The following is an 18,781-nucleotide window of genomic DNA, read 5'->3' as shown; positions in this document are numbered from 1 at the left end:
TTGAGAAAATGTCTGTGGTTTTCTCATCTCTTCAACAGGAATCCATAGCACCTGCCTCACAGGGTTGTCATGAGGATTTTAAACACTCATAAATGGAAAGCACGAAAAATAGTGTCTGGACCCATGGTGAATGCCCAAGAAATATTAACACATCATTATTATTATTACTGGGAAAAACTCACACTATCAGGCCGTTTATCACTTCCTACCCAGGAAGGCAGTCATAAGGGAATCACAATCTCATGAAAATCTTGGCTGCCAAGCAACGATAGCCTTATTTCACAGAGAGCATACTGAAGACACGGCTCAAGATTTCTAAAATGTGGAAGGAAGAAGTAGTCATTAGAGAAGGATCAGCATTTCTGATTTCTAGAAGGGGCCTATCACCTATAAAAAAAAAGAATAAGGCTTGTTTTCCATTTGCCAAATGTGGACTTGAATTAAATGGTGGACGTTAGAGGGAAATGTCTGCTCACTATAAGAAAGGTTAGTATCAGGAACAATTGCTTCATAAAAGGATAGCCTGCCTTGAAGGATACTGTACTGTTAACTAAGTGTGAAAGCAGGAGTTTCATCCGTCAAGGATGCTAATTGCCCTGCACCTTTGTAAGCACATTGTGTGCGGACCCATTCGATCCTCACCACAGCCACCTGCTGCACTGTCTATATTCTTAACCACCATAATTCGCTGCCTACCTCCCAGCTCTGAAATCCTGGGCAAGTTACTTAGCTTCTCTGTGTCTCCATTTCGTCATTTATAAAATAAGGATAATGATAGCACTTGCCTCAGATGATAGTAATAGATTAATTGCATTGCTACATTTGCTTAGCACTTAGAACAGTCCCTGACACATAGCAAGTATTTTATTATTTTTATACAAAGGTCATTTCAACTTGTAAGAAAATTTTTTACTTGGATGGCAAGTTACAGAAGCCACAAAGAACTCTGTCTTGGCTACAGTGAGCAATCTGACACAATTTTTTACCAAATAAGTGGAACTCAAGGCTTGCCTTCAGCCCTGATTCTCTAACAGCAATGAAAAATGTGGGCAAAACTCCTAGAGTGAGAGACCTACATTGAGACCAGATTCTCTATACTTTGTCATGGCTGATAAAAGTAAAGCCCTGAAAAGAGTGGTCTAGTCCATAAGCCTCTGCTCCCTTCTCTTATCCTCAATGCCTCAGCCAATCATTCAAACGACACTTTCAGCAGAACCCTTAACTGCTTCACACACTGGGCTTTACCTAGCACCTACTTAATCAATTCCCAAACCTAGTCAATCCAATCCACTTCCTTGTGCCTGCCATCCAACTGCAACCTGGCATCCAACATAGCCCAACAAGCCTTCTACTCGTCCTTAACTTACTCCTTTGGATTCTCATAGAGGCAACATTAAACCTTTACTGCACTCAAGCTTCCAAATGATCTTTCCCTGTTCTCATGTATCCTAGATTCCTCAGTAATTGGAAAATAGGCCCAATCAGAAACAAATTCTACTTTTCATATACCTACCTCTATACCCCTAAACCCCTGCAACAACAAATCAATTCAACATTTACGGATACCTTTGCCTAGCCTTTTCACTCTCCTTCCTGTTTCAAAAGAAAAATAAGTTTCCAGACCTCCTTTCTAAGGCCAACTCTTTCTTCTGTTCTCTGGTGCTACTCAAGAAATGATCATAATCTTCTTGGTTCAATTGTATGGCAACCATTCCCCTGACTCCCACCTCTGTTAGATCTTCAAAATTGTTCTACTAATCTATAAACATACCCTGGAAAAAAAAAAATGTTTTCAGACCTGTTTTCCTCATTTAAGTCTTCATTCCTTCCCCAATTTTATTGCCAAATAAAGTGGTCTCTTGCTACAGGTATGTAACTGGTTGAACTCATAAATGTGAATCACTGGAAGGGAATCTGATACAAGTTATTCTTGATTACAATCAATCTTTTAAGTACGCTTAAGGGTCCTAACATCCAGCAGCCTTAGATTTAATGATTCTTAATTATTTCTCCCATTTATACTGTTTTTAACAAACATAATAAAGGAAAATATGCCAGAGGTTTATTATATATGACAAACTGTACTTTAAATAAATACTGCTATTGACTTGAGGATTTCTTGTACAAAGTTTATAGATTACCAATATTAATACCTTAAAAATGCTTTTTGAAGGATAATTCTTACACGAGCTAAGTAAGCCCTTAGTCTACAGAATAATGATGAAAGTTATGAACAATGCTATGATCATGTAAATTGTCCATATACCCTTAGAACCTTATTTGATTTAAAAACTTCCCATCTATAGAGAATAAGTTTACAGAAATAAATGTTTCCATACCTTCTAGGAGAAAACGATCTAAAATAGGAGAGAATATGATGTATTTAAGGAAAACAAAAGCAAGCCAGTGAGGGCGAAGCACAGAAAACAATGGGGGAGGAGGGAAGGACCAAATTCCTCAGGGCCTCCTAGCCCAGATTTAATACATTTTGGCATACTCATGAGAACAGGAAGCAAATGAAAAGCTTTCAGCTGGGAGATGGAAGGATCAGGTCTGCAATTTTAAAAGGATGACTCTAGTCGCTGTATAGAGAATGAATGGATAGCCGACCAGAGTGTGAGGAGCACAAGTGGGAGTTAGGAAGTTGCTTCAGAAGTCTAAGAGGGAAATGCTGGTAGCCAGGAACAGAGTGGCAATAGAGGTAGAAATAAGGAGATAGATTCCAGCTGATAAAATCAGTAAGACTTGAGGAATCATTAGATATGGGGGAAAGAAAAGAAGAGAGGTACCAAGGACATGTTGGTTTCCTGCATTTATATACATATATACATGGAAATGCCAGTAACACATCTTGTACAATATATACCAAGTTGTTAACAGAAGTTACCTGTTGAAAGGGAAGATGACTTTTACGTAGTTAAAAGTAGACTTTTAAAACTACATAGATATGTACACTGTTTAAATATTTTATAATGAGCAGGTATACATTGCCTTCTATTTAAACTCACGTGCAATTTGCCTCCCTGAAAAGGACAGGAATGGCATTTTAGAGAGAAGGAACAATCTATCCCAAAGCACAGACACATGAAAGTACATGACATATTTAAAGAATATCAAGTGGTCTAATGTTTGTAGAATAAGAAGGAAAGACGTATACTGGAACAGAGATGAGGAGAGGATTGAAGCTATTGCAGAATATGGCCAGATCATAAAGAATCTTCTATCTGAGGCTAAAGAAATCATTCCTTAAAGAGTAGGAAATGGGGAAGCAAATGAAGGTTTCAAGCAAGAGGGTGAAAAATATCAACTTTAAATTTTAGAAAGATTTCTCAAGAGGCAGTATAAAGACTGAACCAAAAGGAGACAGAAGACAGCCTGGGAGATCACTCAGGCAAGAACTTAAGGCAAAATCAGGGGCAACAGATAAGGGAAGAAATTTGAGATTCATTTCAGAAGTTGACAGGATTTGGTGATTAAGCTAATCCAACAGAGAAAAGGAAAAGTCAAAGATGCTTCCATGATTTCTAGTTTAGGAAATTAGTGATGACATCAAATGAGATAATGCAAGAACAGGTGAAGTGAGAAGATTAACAATTTCTGTGTTGAAGATAATGAAGTTTAAATACCTCTGGAGACAGGGCAAGTTACCCAACAAGAAGTCAGACTATTTAAGTTTGAATTTGAAGAACAAGGTCGAGAATGGGAGCACATGAACACTATTACTCAGAAGAGAGAATTTTAAACCTTTGGACACCGTCTTACCCTCAATGCAATTTCACTCCATCTTGAGGCAACCATCAATTGACCAGTTCCATTTATTTTCATAGTCGTAAAAATTCCACAAAATTGTTAGTTTCTGTAAGCGATAACTTTAAAAAGTCAGAGCTTTTGTCTTGTTCTGGGTCATTTTTCCCCTTTCCTCTTTGTATGCCATTCTTTCTGTCAAACTATCTAGTTAAGGAAGCTATATGAGGTATAAGGAAGAATATTAAGAAAAATTTGTTATTCTTATTATTTTGTCTTAATTGTAAAGGCAAAGAAAAGAACATTCGACTATTCTACCTTTAGCAAAACCTAAGTTAATGATTTACCTATGTGACTCTCCACTAATTTTCTCTTGCAAATCATCACCCCTTAATTAATGGACATCCCCAAGGCAGTCGACTCAAGCTGTAGCTTTAACCACAGAGGTTAAACAATTCACAGTCCTGTTGTTGCTGTCAGAAATCCAAGTTACACTGTACCTTTGTCTAATCAATGGTGCCCTACTTTGGGGGGAGATGGAGAGGAAGGGACCTGTTGGCAAGGAAACATCTGCTTCCTTCCTGAACAAGGGAAAACCAGTAACGTGACAGATGGGCAGAGCAGAAAAGTAGCCAAAAATTGCTCTGGCTCCTGGTTGGCAATAATTTTTGGAACTGAGGCACAACTGAATATTTTAAAGTATATCAACAACTGAGAGAGAGTATTGTTTACCTGGGTGCGCCGAAGTTCAACAAGCCTTCCCACACATTTTCTACATTTGAAAAACTTAAGTTTGCAGTAGTACAAAGAGCTTAGCCTTAGCCTATGTACAGTGGGCAAAGACTGCAAGGCACTGTCCCATTTCACTTTAGGATTGCACCCAAGCAAATGCACTTTCTGGTTAAAAAAAAAAAAAAAAGGAAAATTTTTATTTTCTCTATAATATAGTTGTATGACTGACTAGAATTACTATTAAAATCTCATTAAAAATGTTTGCCTTAAAAGTTTACTTTTATATACTTAATTTGAAAGGATTTGTTGTAAACTTTTATAATTTGTTCTCTAATCATTCCCCCTCCCATCCACTTCGGTACCCAGAAAACTAAATATCCAAGAATTCCTGGGTAAAACAGACAACCACTAGATTGATATAACTAACGTATTTTGTTTTAAGCTGTATAGTTCTTCATCAAATGGAAATCGGCAAACCACTGAAAATAACATTAAAAATTAGTGTGGGCATGAAGTATGGAATTTTAAACATCAGTTTACTATGCTGATTAAGTCAACATTTATATTTTCATCAGAACTTAATAATCCCATAAATAAATAGAGCTCTCAATTCTTTAAAAAAATCAAGGGATAACATATGTATTTAGACATAGTAGCAGCGTAAAGATGTATGCTTCAACACACTTATTGGGGAAACGTCTGAAAATATTACTACACTGAATTCAAAGGTATCCGCAGGAACCTGACATAGAAGTTCTCTAGAATAACATCATTTCAGGAAATTTCAAAAAAGAAAAGGGGTAGAATAGGAAATAGCCTCAAAGTAATTGACAAAGTTCAGTGTTTGCCCCAACTTGATTATTCTCTCTCCACTGCAAAAAGAAAGTCTCAGGATGAGTGAATCACTTAGACGAAAGTTCATCTAGTGGAATAAATGGAGAAGCCGCTTGGGCAGGTGACACAGGAGAGTCGGTGGTAGTGCTGACTTTCGCTGGTGAGTTACAAGAAGATCCGGCACTGCTGCTGTTTCCATCAAGGGTATCCGAAGATACACACACACCAGGATCTGACAGCTGTGCAACGTCAGAAGAAAGCATGTTGGTGATGCCCTGGAAAAATCTCTTTGGCTGATAATCAGTTTCCATTTCACATTTTCTTTTCAATGGTCCAAGAACACTTGGTCTAATGCAATTGATGGGGCTCTGGCTTCTCCGGGTGGTAAATCGGGTCGTTGGGCTGGGAATAGGGCTTGGAGGCAATCCGTTGCTACTTACAAAACTTTGCAAGGATGGCGAAAAACACTGCTTCCCAATTCCCCGAGTGGGTGACGGTGCCGGTGACACAGGAATGAAATCGATGCGCTTGGGGGAGGCGGATTTCTCCACGTCGTTGTCACTCAGGCTGAAACTTTCCTCCCAGGAGTGGCTTATCTGCATTGCGGTCTGCACCTCCCGTTCGTGGACCGTCTCTCGGTTGATCAAGTCCATGCCTTCTTCTTGTTTGATCTGGTGCAAGCGGCTGCTGTGCATGCGGACAGGGGAGGCCGGTAGCAGCAGGCCGTGGCGGCTCGGGAACGTTGTGCTGTTCCGCCTGGCGCTCGGCGCCTCGGCCTGGAACACCGGCGAAGTGTCACTGAGGCCGTGGATCAGGGGGGCGCTGTTAGACCTCCTGAGGCCCCCGCCGCCGCCGCTGCCGCCGCCCTCCGCCGGGCTCCCGCCCGTACCCGGAGGCAGCTCCAGGTCTAGCTCCATCTTCTCCTGAGCCATGTCGGGGGCAGGGAGGCGGGGGAGGTGCTCAGTCAGGGACCTAGGATTCCCATTCCCCGCAGTCCAGGGCCGCCGCCGCTGCCGCCGCCACCGAGAATCTGTCAGCGGGCTGGCCCCTCTGCGCATGCGTACCCCTTCGCGCAGGCGCTCGCGATGTCCGTCCTCGAGGCGCCTGCTTTCTGCGTAATATCTGCGCGGCAGTGGTAGGGGAGGGGCGAGGAGTGGTCGGGCCGCTAGTCCGCGTATTCCTTCAGCAAAGCTATTGAGCGCAAACTGGCATTGACGGATGTCAATAAGATTGTCATATTCTGGAGTACATACTTATAAAACGAACAAAGCCCTGAAAGAGAGGCCCATGGTGATGTGGGGCTGTATGACGGGGAGTGGCGCTTGGCCTAATCAGGGAGGGCTTCCTCGAGGAAGGAACAGTGTCCTGAAATCCGAAGAAGTGGGCGAAATGGGTGCGATGTAAAACTTCGCAGGAAGCGGGAAGCAAGGGCGACCCAGCCAGGTGGCAGGCGGGAACCAGGATGGGAGGAGAAAGTGTGGCCTGGAGTGGACAGTGAGGGCTGGCGTGACGTGAGGTGGTGGACCAGACCACAGTCTGGGCTTTATCTTGAGAACAATGAAAACTTAAAGGGTTTTCAAGCATGGGTATAATAGCAACTGAAAAGCTCACTGGCCTGCAGTCTGGAGAACAAATATTGGGAGATTAAAACCTTACAGAAAAAAGGCCAGAGAGGATGGTAATTTGCACGAAGGTGACAGTGTGGAAGTGCAGATGGAGAGAAAAGTAAATGAGAACTGTTTAGGTTAGGGGAAAAAGCCAAAATAGGGGATGGTATTGATACTGATTTACAGTCATAGTTCCAGCACAAGCATATGTGTGAAGTATGAAGGATTAAAGGAAAACCAGTAGGTCCTCACATTTTAAAAATAAAAACACCATTCTTGGCTCATGTAATTAATATGAAACCTTGATATCTCATTAAAAGTGAGTTTATTTGTTCATTTATTTATTCAGTCAGTCAATTTTTTTTTTTTTTCAGCATACTTACTATGTGCCAAACACTGCTAGGAAATGGGCCCTAGTATGAGAACTTTTAATTCTTACTGAGGGGAAAATACAGAAATAAACGCAGGCTATTTTCAGATAGTGGTAAAGCCTTAGGAAAAACAAGATGGTGTGATGGAGCACTACTGATAGAAGGCAGGGGACAATTAGAGCTGAGATCTAAATGACAAGCAGCAGCAAGTCACGTGGACATCTGGGGAATGAGTATTCCAAGCAGAGAGAATAGCAAGTGCTAAGGCCGGAGGCAGCCATGAGTTTGATGAGTAAGCAGAAAAAGAAAGAAGGGCAGTGCTGCTGAAGCATAAGAGCGGGGAGTGTTAGCAGAGGGTAAGAGTCGGATCTCATTCTGAGTATGATGAAAAGTCACTGGAGGGTTTTAAGCAGGGGAATGATATTATCTGGTTTATGTTTTAAATATCACTTAGGCTCTGTGGAAAACAGGCTGAAAGAGGACCACAGTGGAGGCAGAAGGATGAATTCAGGGCCTATGGCAACAATACAGATAAGATTCTTGGACTAGGGTTGTAGCAGTGTCAATGGGGAGAAGTAGAGAGACTGAAGCTATGTGTTGAGTTAGAACCAATAGGATTTGCAGATGGATTAAATTTAGATTGTGAAACAAACAGATTATTTGAAGGGGACTCATAGCTTGTTTTATTTAAACTGGTGAGATGGTAGTATTATTTACTGAGAGAGGAAAAGAGCACATTTAGAGCTGTAGAAATTAAGAGATCTGAAGCAGAAAAACAAAAGGTAGAAAGAACCAACATTTTCTAAGTGCCTACTCCCTGCTAGGTACTTTAAACACTCCATAATCCCACTTAATCCTCACTGCGTAGATATTGTTATGCTCATTTTATGAAGGAATGATTGAGGTTCAAAAACTGCAAAAGGTACTACAGTCAGTACACGGAAGAACAAAGATCTGAACCGATTTGAATCAAGGACTCATTTTGAAAACCTGTATTATTTTCTCTGAATTTCACATGGATTAAAGAAAGAGAATTTCACATGAATTAGAGAAGGATGGCTAATTCTGAGATGAAAGAAAGGTCTAAAACCAAAGTTGGGAAAGGCAGAAGAAGGAGATGGATTTGGGAGACCAGGCAACAACAGAACCTAACAGCATGGATGCGCAGAGGATGAACAGGAGACACAAATGACTGAAGTTCAACTGTAAGTGGCTGAAAGAATGCTACAAATTATTCAATGAAAACAGGAGAGAGGAGGAAATGTCTACAAAAAAGTTAATATTAGGTAAGTACAAAAGAACATTAAATATAGAACTCACTTTATAATACCCACAGCATATTACTGTTAACTTGCATATTACTAAATTATTACTAATGTGGCTCAAATGTGCCAGATATTGTTCATCCATGTCTGGATAAACGTAATAATTACCTTTACTAATAAAACAGAAGGATGATGATGAGCCCACAAAATGAAACATCTATGCTATTTGGTTCTTGCCTGAACACATCTATTAGAGATCTTAGCTGGTTTCCCCGTTTCTACCCTTGTCCTTGTAGAGTTGGGGACAGAGAATTGACTGACACTTCAGGTCCCAGCACAAATATTAATACTGACTGAGAGGCTTTCATAACTGTTCCTTATAAAAAGCAATCGCAGTTCTCAACACCAAGTGTACATTCGCATGCCCCTTACTCTGTTTTTATTTTCCTCCGGAGTACCACATGACATATATGTATATATTTTCTTGCCTCTTTCTCTCCTGAGAAGGTAAGGTCCACAAGCGAAAGACCTCTGTTTTGTTCTCTGTTATATGCTTAATATCTAGAACAGGGCCTGGCTCATTGTACTCAATAAGTACTTGTTGAATCATTGTGTGAATGCATGATAATGAATGAAAGGATGGATTAATATAGCTTTGTCTAAAAGGGAAGATAACTCTACTATTTGAAAATCCAGTCTAACAGGCTTTTCTACACTGATTCTAGGAGCTCCATACCTTGATATATTTTTTAAATATCAGGAATATTATTATTATTTAGAGTGCCCTCCAGCCCATGCAAGTGTGTTACTGGAACTACCCATTATGTGAACTAAGAAACTGAAGCCCTAGGTTTTCTTTCTTTTTCAACCATATGCTCATAAAAATTTGATAGAATTAAAATGTTCAGTACTGAGGATTCTAGGCAGTGTTTAATATATTGAGTTACTACTTCCTTTCGAAGGAATCAAGGACAAATGAGAGAAAATAGCAGCCATAAAATGCAATGTAGCCAGCTGCAAATGAATAATGCCAGAGGCAAGATCCAAGGAACCTCCCTGGCTCATTTCTCCCTTCTGGTTTCACTCCATGAATTAAATACCACTCTTAGTCAAGATTCATTCTCACTCCGAAGCCACAAAACCAGACATCTATTCAATAGTTATATTATTGTGATTAACATTAGATTTTAAAACAAAAGATATAACTTATTTTTAGGTTAAAAATAAATAGTTTAGGGCCAGATGTGGTGGCTCATGTCTGTAATCCCGGCACTTTGGGAGGCTGAAATGGAAGCACTGTTGAGCCCAGGAGTTCATGACCAGCTTGGGCAAGAAAGACCCCATCTTATAAAATAAAAATAAATAAACAGCTTAAAAATGAGCATAACAATATCTAGTATTGGGACAGAGTCCCAATCTAATATCTAATTTATAAGATCGCAATGAGGAATAAGTGGGACTAGAATATTTAAAGTGACTAGCAGGGAGTAAGCACTTAGAAAAATATTATTATTAGATAGTTTTCTTTTAATTTCTAAGGACAATTTTTCACTATTAAATTTCCGAATATATGACAAGGCAAATTTCCACCTCTGAATCCAAACTGAATGAATGTAAAATACGAAAATGTGTGTATGTGTATAATCTAAGATGGGCTGGAAAATACCTTGATATTCCACATTAATTAGCATCAAAAACCTAGAGTAAAAATATTGCAGCAAAAACTGTGCTCTAAAACCATAGGAACTTAGTTTGGTTAACTGTTACAACCACTTAGGAAAAATGTTTTGCTGTACCTATTAAAAGAAAATATATTTATAGCCCACGACTAAGGAATCCTGCTCCTGACGATATTACCAAGAGAAATGAGGGCATGTCTACTAAAAGACATGCATGAGAATGTTTCTTGCATTATTATTATTTGTAATAGCTCCAGACTCAAACAACCGTAAACAGTTTAATTATACAATGGAACTCTTTACCCAACAACATGGATGAGTTACAATATAATGTTGAATGAAAGAAATTAAGTACAAAAGAATACATACACTATGACTTCAGTGTTATGAAGTCCCAAAACAGCCAAAACCAACTTAGAAGTCAAAATACAGTAGTCCCCTCTTACCCACAGTTTCGGTTAACCTATAGCCAACGTTGGTCCAAAAATATCAAATGGAAAATTCCAGAAATAAACAATTCATGAGTTTTAAAATGCATGCTGCTGTGAGTGAGTGGCATGATAAAATCCAGTGCCATCGCGCTCCATCTGACCCGGGACGTGAATCATCCCCACAACTAGTGTATCCATGCTGTCTATGCTCCCTGCCCATTAGTCACTTAGTAGCCATCTCAGTTACCAGATCGACTGCTGTGGTAGTGCTTCTGTTTGAGTAACTCTTATTTTACTTAATAGTGGCCCCAAAGCACAAGAGTAGTGATGCTGGCAATTGTAATACGCCAAATAGAAGCTGTAAAGTGCTTCCTCTAAGTGAAAAGGTGAAAACAAAAAATGTGCTGAGATTGCTAAGATCTGTGGTAAGAACAAATCCTCTATCCATGAAGTTGTGAAGAAGAAAAAAGAAATTTGTGCTAGTTTTGCTGTCGCACCTCAAATTGCAAAAGTTATGGTGACAGTGTGTGATAAGTGCTTAGTGAAGATGGAAAGGGCATTAAATTTGTGGGTGGAAGAGATGAGCAGAAAGCATTCCAATTGATGGCAATGTGTTGCATCAGAAAGCAGTGAGCCTATATGAAGATTTCCGCAAGAGATCCCCTGAAATGAGTGACACCAAGCCACTTACTGCAAATAAGTGATGGTTACACCGATTTGGGAATAGGTTTGGATTGACAAATATAAAATTTACTAGAGAGGTTATGTCTGCCAATGAAGAAGCTGTTGCCACATTTCCAGCAGAGCTGAAGAAGTTTATCAAGGAAAAAAGATACTATCCAAGTGAGATTTCAATTGCAATGAAACTGGCCTCTTCTGGAAGATATCCAGTAGAATGAATCTACATTGATAAAAGTACAAAAGAGGCATCAGAAATAAAACATGGAAGGACGAATTAGCTCTAGTACTATGTAGCCATACACATATAGTATTTGGTTTCTGTGGTTTCAGGCATCCACTGGGGGTCTTGGAACGTTTCCCCTTGTATGAGGGGGAACTATTATAGTGGTTACGCTTAGGACTGACTGGGACGGTCTACAAGAAAATGTTCTATATCCTGATCTGTGTGCTAGTTTACACGGGTGTACACATATGGAAAACATTATCAAAATATTTGAAATGTATACACATTTCTATATAAAGTTAGATCTTAAAATGTTCTTGATATGGACAAAACCACCATGGAATGTAAATGGAGAAGGAGAGAATAGGATAAGAATGTATGTACTTCAATTGGAAGGAAGATATCTTATTCAAGCACTAACCAGAAATCTAAACTGGAATGCTGAGCTTCCAAATCTCTCTGACACACAACAGTATCAGTGGAAGAGAGCTAACTTGACAGTAGAGAGAAAAGAGAAACACACACACACCCCTAAAGTTACATTTCACTGGGGCCCTAAACACCAGTAGACTCCAGCAACCTCACATAAACTCTGAAGACTTGTCTGAATCCAGTTACAGATCACCAAGAATAGAACCATCAGCTTTTCTTGGCCCTGTTCCCATAATACCCTTAAAGTTAGTTACTTCTAAGAAAGCAATAAGGAGGAAATGAAGCCCATTTTATTGCCTTTTATTTTCTCAACTGCAAGCTTTGTGTATTTTGTTCAAGCAAAGTCGGCTCTGTTGCCTTCTCAGTGGTATCCTCCTAGAATAATTCATGAAATGGAACAGAATTAAAGTAGCATCATAGGAACTCAGCGTGGGCTGTTAGAACATATGTGAAGAACAAGAATTGTATTTAAGGACACAATTCTGGCCACCAAGAACTTATTTGGTTATTCTGATGAAAGAAAATAATAGATGATCTCAGAAATTTACCAACCATTCAATTTACAAATAATTATTGAGGGCCCGTTAAGTACAGACACCCTCCATGTTATCTACCTTCAAATTACTTAATCTAATCCTTAAAACTTCAGAGCAGCAGCAAAGATTAGAAAATCAAGGTAGAAGTATACAAAGGGGCTACTGAGCCCTCTCAACTTTGATAAACTGAAAAGCCATCACACCACTGCATGGAGACATATCCTTCTTATGGAGACAGTGAACAGATAGAAAGGGGCCTCAGAGACTTGATGGAAGAATCTTACAGGCTAGGCCCTCAGCACAATTCAAGTAAACAAGTAATTGTGGACTGTAGTTACTTTGTTCAGTTTTTTCCATGGGACACTATAAAGGAAGATACTAAATTAAAATAGCCATCTAACCCCCAGTCTCTAATCCCTTAAGTCTTTTGAATAGAATAGAAAACAGGATTGATATCTCTCCTTGTTCCTCACGGTCCATTTTTTGGTGCCTTCTCTTCGACATTAAAACCCTCCTAGGCCATAATCCAAGAGTATAATCGATAGCCCTTTCTTTGGTGAAATGCTTCTCTCTGCCTGTCTGCTATCCTTCCCTTGAAGGATTAATCCATTTGCCAAGGGGGTGGGGGAACTGATGGCTTTATGGATAACGTATAAACTTTAAAACATGCAAAGGCTGCAAATCTCGTTGGATTTATACACTTGGACTTTTCAGCTGGGTGGGTGTTTGGAAACTTAAGAGCTCAGTGCATTAGTGCACAGAAAGACCATAGCAAAGAAAGAACCAAACTTGGAGTCAGATTATCATACTTGCAGCAGTGGGACTTTGGGCAAGTCTGTCAACCTCTCTAGGCTTCACTTTTGTCACTTATGAAGTGGGGATGAAGCCTTTTCGTTGTAAAGATAAAATAATATGGTGTCCATAAAAGGCCTTGCAAACAGTAAAGGGCCTATAACAGAGTTCTTTATTCACATATTCAGTGCCATGATCACAAAATGATCCTACCCTTTTTCTACCACTCTTACCAGAAGGCTTCCTCTGTTTTCTTACTTTCAGTTTGATTCTGTGGAAGGAAATTCTTCGTCTCCTTCCCTAAGGTTATATAGTAATTATAGAGCTATACATTTTCTGTGGTCTAAAAATTATGAATTGGAAGGTTCATATACAAGCAGGCACAGTTTCTGAGTAGGATAATTGGGCAAAACCACATTTCTAAGATCTTTGCAGCAGAATCTGTGTGTCTGGGAAGAGAGATGGGCACTGGGGCAGAGAGGCCATCAATAACTAAAATGCGGCTGGATCAGTGAATACTATTCCCTGCAGCAAGCCATTTGTTACTCCCCAACAGTAGCGGCTACCCTCCCCAGTAGTGCTGAACTTTTCAATTGGGACTAATCCCAAAGGCTTATTCTTATTTATTCACTTAAAACCCCATTTTGAATTACTGCTGTCATGTCACCATCCTTCTTGGCATACAATAAACTGCAGGGGGACACATATTTGGCTGTGCCTGACAAACAGGTTGAACCCAGCCTCTCTCAGATAAAATAAGAAGAGCAAAGAGGAAGAAACTGAGAGAAGATTCAAGAAGTCTCGGTAGTTACTGTTCCTTAAGGTGTGTCTTTCCCTCCATGTAGCTGACATCTAGAGGGATGTTTGGAGGAGCAGGTCAAATGTTCAAAAGAAGTTTGAAGCTGCTGCCGCAAACCTAGAGATTCATAAGCAACATGCCTTAGGGAAATTTTTTGGTTTTAGAAGGTGACAACTTTACAGCCAAGAATTCCTTAGCCTCTAAGATGCTTTAAGACAAAAAGGCATATTACAGAGAGAGCGGGCAGTTTCTTCTCTTTTCATGCAGCTTTCCTTTGAGCTAAATATGACCAGTAAATGCAACGAAAAGAAAAAATATTAAGGGTGGGTGTGTTCTAATTCCTCCTACCCCATACAGATTTATAAACTGAATACAACTGTATTTCAGTATCCACAACTTTTCCAACTGTAGCTCAATTTGATAGTAGGAAATGAATTTTTATCACCCACAGAGTTCAGCCATCTGAAAGTTCCCACTTACTAAGAAATGGTACAGGTTTTTTTTTCTCACTCTGCTTTTGAAACTAAAAGTCTAAGATAGTAACCTTCTTCAGCCCTTGCAATTAAGACACTTTTCATCAGAGAAGGCTGTCTTATCATTATCATTATCACACGATGGCAGTTCACACCCAGCGAGGGCCTATGTGCCAAGTACCTTTCTAAGTATTTTGTGTATATTAACTCATTCCATTTCTAGGATTCTTACCCTCATTTTATAGATAAGGGAAATGAGACACAGAAAGGAGAGGTTAACTAAGTTGCCTCGGGTGACAGCAGAGGAATTTGAGCCCAGGGGTCTGGCTTCAGAAGCTGAGCTCTTAATCATCATTCCCTGTTGACACACATGAAATACAACTGGGTTTCTCCAAGCTGCCATTTTCAAGGTGTTCCAGGTTTTCTTTGAAGACTGTTGGTGGAGTTGAGGTATACAGGATAGCCATTCTGCTTATCAGAAAGATAGATGAGGGGTCCATATAATTGTATAGGCTTACAGATACTAGCGAGTTTATAAAATTAAGCAATTAGTAAATGCCCTATTTGTCCCAAAGCAGTTGTGAAAAGTAATGCAAAGGGATAGAACCACAACATGTCAGATCTGAAAGGGACTTTAGAAATCACCCTCACTAACTTTCATCAGCAGAAAATCTGAGGTTCAGAAGGAGCCAATGATTTCTTCAGGGTGAAAAAGGCATCCAAGAGAGAGCTGGGATGGTTGATGAAGTCTGTAAGGATTGCTCCCTGATGTTTGATCTCTAGATTCCTCTTTCACTTCACACTCTCTCTATGAAACAGTAACCACTCCCATGGTTTTAACTATGATCAATATGCTGATATCTCTCAAATTTCTATCTCTAGATAGGGCTGACATCTCCAGACTGTCATAGTTACTTATGAGACATTTCTACTATATGTTCCACAGATTTTTCAAACGCATCTACGCATGAACTCAGTTCTACCCCAAACCCACTACAGCAGCAGTCCCCAACTTTTTGGCACCAGATCAGTTTCATGGAAGGCCATTTTTTCCATGGGATGGGGTGGGCAGTGCAAGGGGGATGGTTTGGGGATGAAACTCTTCTACCTCAGATCATTAGATTCTCATAAGATGTGAGCAACCTAGATCCCTCACATGCACAGTTCACAACAGGGTTTGTGCTTCTGTGAGAATCTAATGCTGCCACTGATCCAACAGGAGGCGGGGCTCAGGCAGTAAGGCTCGCTGGCCCGCCACTCACCTCCTGCTATGTGGCCTGGTTCCTTACAGGCCACAGACTGGTACCAGTCCACGTCCCGGGGGCTGGGGACGCCTGTACTACAGTACTTCTTTGAGCATGAACTGCACAACAATCTCTCCAGACAACCAAGTCAATACTCAAATTATTCTAGATCCTTCTCTCCTTCATCCTTATTTTAACCCTGAGAAGTCGGACCCCACCAAGGTGCAGGAGGACTGGTGGCAAATGGCAGGAAAAGAGAGGAAGAGAATCATGCCCCTCCTTAGGAGCTGAGCTTTTTAACTTGCCACCCCCTTTCCTGAGGGAGAGGAGTAAGTATAATGAAGTCGGAGGCTTAGCTAATTACATAGCACTGGACACTTGGGATACCAGCTTGAAACAGTGATTTGACATGGTAGTGGGACATTTTATTGCCTAAGAGTGAGCAGAAAGAAAGGTTCTTGAATTTTCATTCAGAAGCCAGGGAAGACCTTTCCCCACTGAATACATTTACAGGAAAGGGCAACAATAAAGAGTATTTCTGATTATATTCCACGAGTGCTGCTTGTTGCATAAAGAAGGACAGAGGTCACTTGTCAGAAATGCTGAAGAAATAACGATTGTTGATTTTTCAGGGGTGGGGGGAGGAACTGGTGATCTGGAGAGAGAGGTCTAGTGGAGGCCTAGGAAAGAAGGTGTGGAAAACCCAGATGAGAGGAGCCACACCGTAGGCAGGTGGTAAGAAACTGGAGGCAGTGAGATAGGCTATGTTTTCGAGAATTTGGCTAATTCAAATTGAAAAAGTATTTTTCAAGTTCCAACTGGGTGCCAGGTACCCTGCTAGGCATTTTCACAAAGAACGAGAGGAAAGCAAGCAATGTCATGCCACTGTGACAGGCTACGGAAGTGTTCTTGAGGACAGAATTTCCTCAAACATTTGTTCTTTCCCCAGAAGTAACTAGAGGTAAGAAAAATACCGATGATACAAAAGGAAAGACAAATGGAACCAAAAGCCTAGAGTGTACTGAGGGCATAGAAGTAAGGGCAAAATTGGCCAGGCGCGGTGGCTCAGTCCCAGCACTTTGGGAGGCCAAGGCGGGTGGATCATGAGGTCAGGAGATCGAGACCATTCTGGCTAACATGGTGAAACCCCATCTCTACTAAAAACAAAAAATTAGCCGGGCGTGGTGGCAGGCACCTGTAGTCCCAACTACTCGGGAGGCTGAGGCCGGAGAATGGCGTGAACCCGGGAGGTGGAGCTTGCAGTGAGCTGAGATTGCACCATTGCACTCCAGTCTGGGCAACAGAGTGAGACTCCATCTCAAAAATTAAAAAAATTAAAAAAAAAAAGAAGAGCAAAATTATAGGTTATAAATATTTATTTATTTAAAGTCTATAAAATAAACCTTAGCTTTAGATTAGCCAAATCTGGGGAATTACATTGTTCTTTTCTCGTAAATAATAGCTAGTTACACTTTCAGTGTGCTGCTTATGTTTAACCCAACCCATCATTAACAACATGAAACACATCTGCCCTTCAGCAAAAATGAAGGGAAATGCAATTCATGCTACTGCTTTTCGAATACCTAACAAATCTGGCCATCAGATGTAGAAAAAATTCACAGTATAAGTGACAGTGAAAACCTGTCCCATTTTTCCTACTTAATTTGCTCTTGGAAAATGTAAAATTGAAAGGCTCAATTAATCTTAATGATATGTCACAGAACAGAAAGATCTCCCTGGGCTAAAAAGCATTCTGCACATGCCTCAGAATTCAAAAGAAAGAATGAATTGAGGAAGATGTAGACAATGGTCAGTTCCCCACAAAGATAGCCTCTCAATCTTCTTTTTCAATTTTTAAAATAATTTTTCAATTTAAAAAATAATACAGGGGAAATAGGAATGCATTACTGGGAATAAACAAGTTGTACATTTACTGAGGCTAACATTTCATCATTTGTTCAAATGCTTTCATGGCTTTTCCCAACAGGGCAACTATGACTAGCTAATTTCTAAAAATACTGTTGTATGACCAAGAGTGGAGATGGTTTGCCCGCTATCTTTATTATTGGCACCAGGGGTTTCTATTGAAATGCCTCCAAGGGTCAACAGATAGATAACTAATGGGTGACAGCACTGAGAGAATAGAGCATTTGCACTTAACAGACTGGAGAGACCCAGGCACCTAAAGGTGGCTGACAGCCACTGCTCAATTCCACCCAACAGTTGCCCTTGGAGAAAAGGATGCCATACATTGCCCAAGCTTCTAATTTTTTAATAGAGGTAAAAAATCTAGATTTTTAAAAATGTGGATGCTCACAAATTGTAGATGTTCAACTAAAAAACAAATTTAAAAGTAAAACATAGGGTAGACCTAATCAAAAGGTTCTAAAGGCTGTCTTAGGCTCTGAGGACAAGCTGTGACCTCTGACAACCCATTCTTCTCTCTCCTTACTTTACAGTCTGTGCCTTCCTTCCCCAGGACTGTGAATTCCTCTTCTGCCCCTTGATGATCACTGCTCCATAAAGTCCTTTGTCATTTTTATTTATACCCAACTCCTGTCTCTGGCTACATGGCTCTGAGAAAGGGCAGCCACTGTGTCTTATAGGTAAAGTGTCCTGCAGCGCTTAGTTGTAGGGCCTAGGGTATGTCACATACATATGAATGATGGTGGAAACTTCAGATCATGTATACATCCACTTTTTCCTTTTCTCCCCACTTCTATTCCCACCTGCATAATTATAACTAGCCATCCATCTTACTGATTTTTCTTGTTTCCAATAATTTTTCAGTTGATTCTTTCTAGCTGTGCAGTTGAAATATCTGCAAATAATGTTAACTTTGCAACTTCCTCCCAATATTTATGTCTATTATTTCCTTATCTCCTGACTGGCACTTTCCGTGTAAGGTTTATAATTTCAGTGAAAGTTGGTATTCTTA

The 18,781-nt window shown here is 40.2% G+C and overlaps 2 protein-coding genes across 3 annotated transcripts in view; both read right to left on the bottom strand.

The window, feature by feature from the left end:
• Positions 1-18,781, bottom strand: part of PIP5K1B (phosphatidylinositol-4-phosphate 5-kinase, type I, beta) — a 315,005-nt gene that overhangs the window by 233,990 nt on the left and 62,234 nt on the right. The gene's annotated exons all lie outside the window — the stretch shown is intronic.
• FAM122A (family with sequence similarity 122A) lies at positions 1,808-6,395 on the bottom strand. The gene has a single exon (XM_011948886.1). The coding sequence runs from the start codon at positions 6,366-6,368 to the stop codon at positions 5,379-5,381; it is 990 nt and encodes a 329-aa protein (XP_011804276.1). The 5' UTR covers positions 6,369-6,395; the 3' UTR covers positions 1,808-5,378.

This window comes from Colobus angolensis, unplaced genomic scaffold (assembly GCF_000951035.1).
Source record: "Colobus angolensis palliatus isolate OR3802 unplaced genomic scaffold, Cang.pa_1.0 Scaffold286, whole genome shotgun sequence".
Taxonomy (NCBI): Eukaryota; Metazoa; Chordata; class Mammalia; order Primates; family Cercopithecidae; genus Colobus; species Colobus angolensis.
Note: the sequence above shows the minus strand (reverse complement) of the source record. Positions and strands in the feature narration are given on the sequence as shown.

Excerpts from the sequence above, each read along its gene's own strand:
- FAM122A (XM_011948886.1), bottom strand. The coding sequence starts at position 6,368 with ATGCGCAGAGGGGCCAGCCCGCTGACAGATTCTCGGTGGCGGCGGCAG.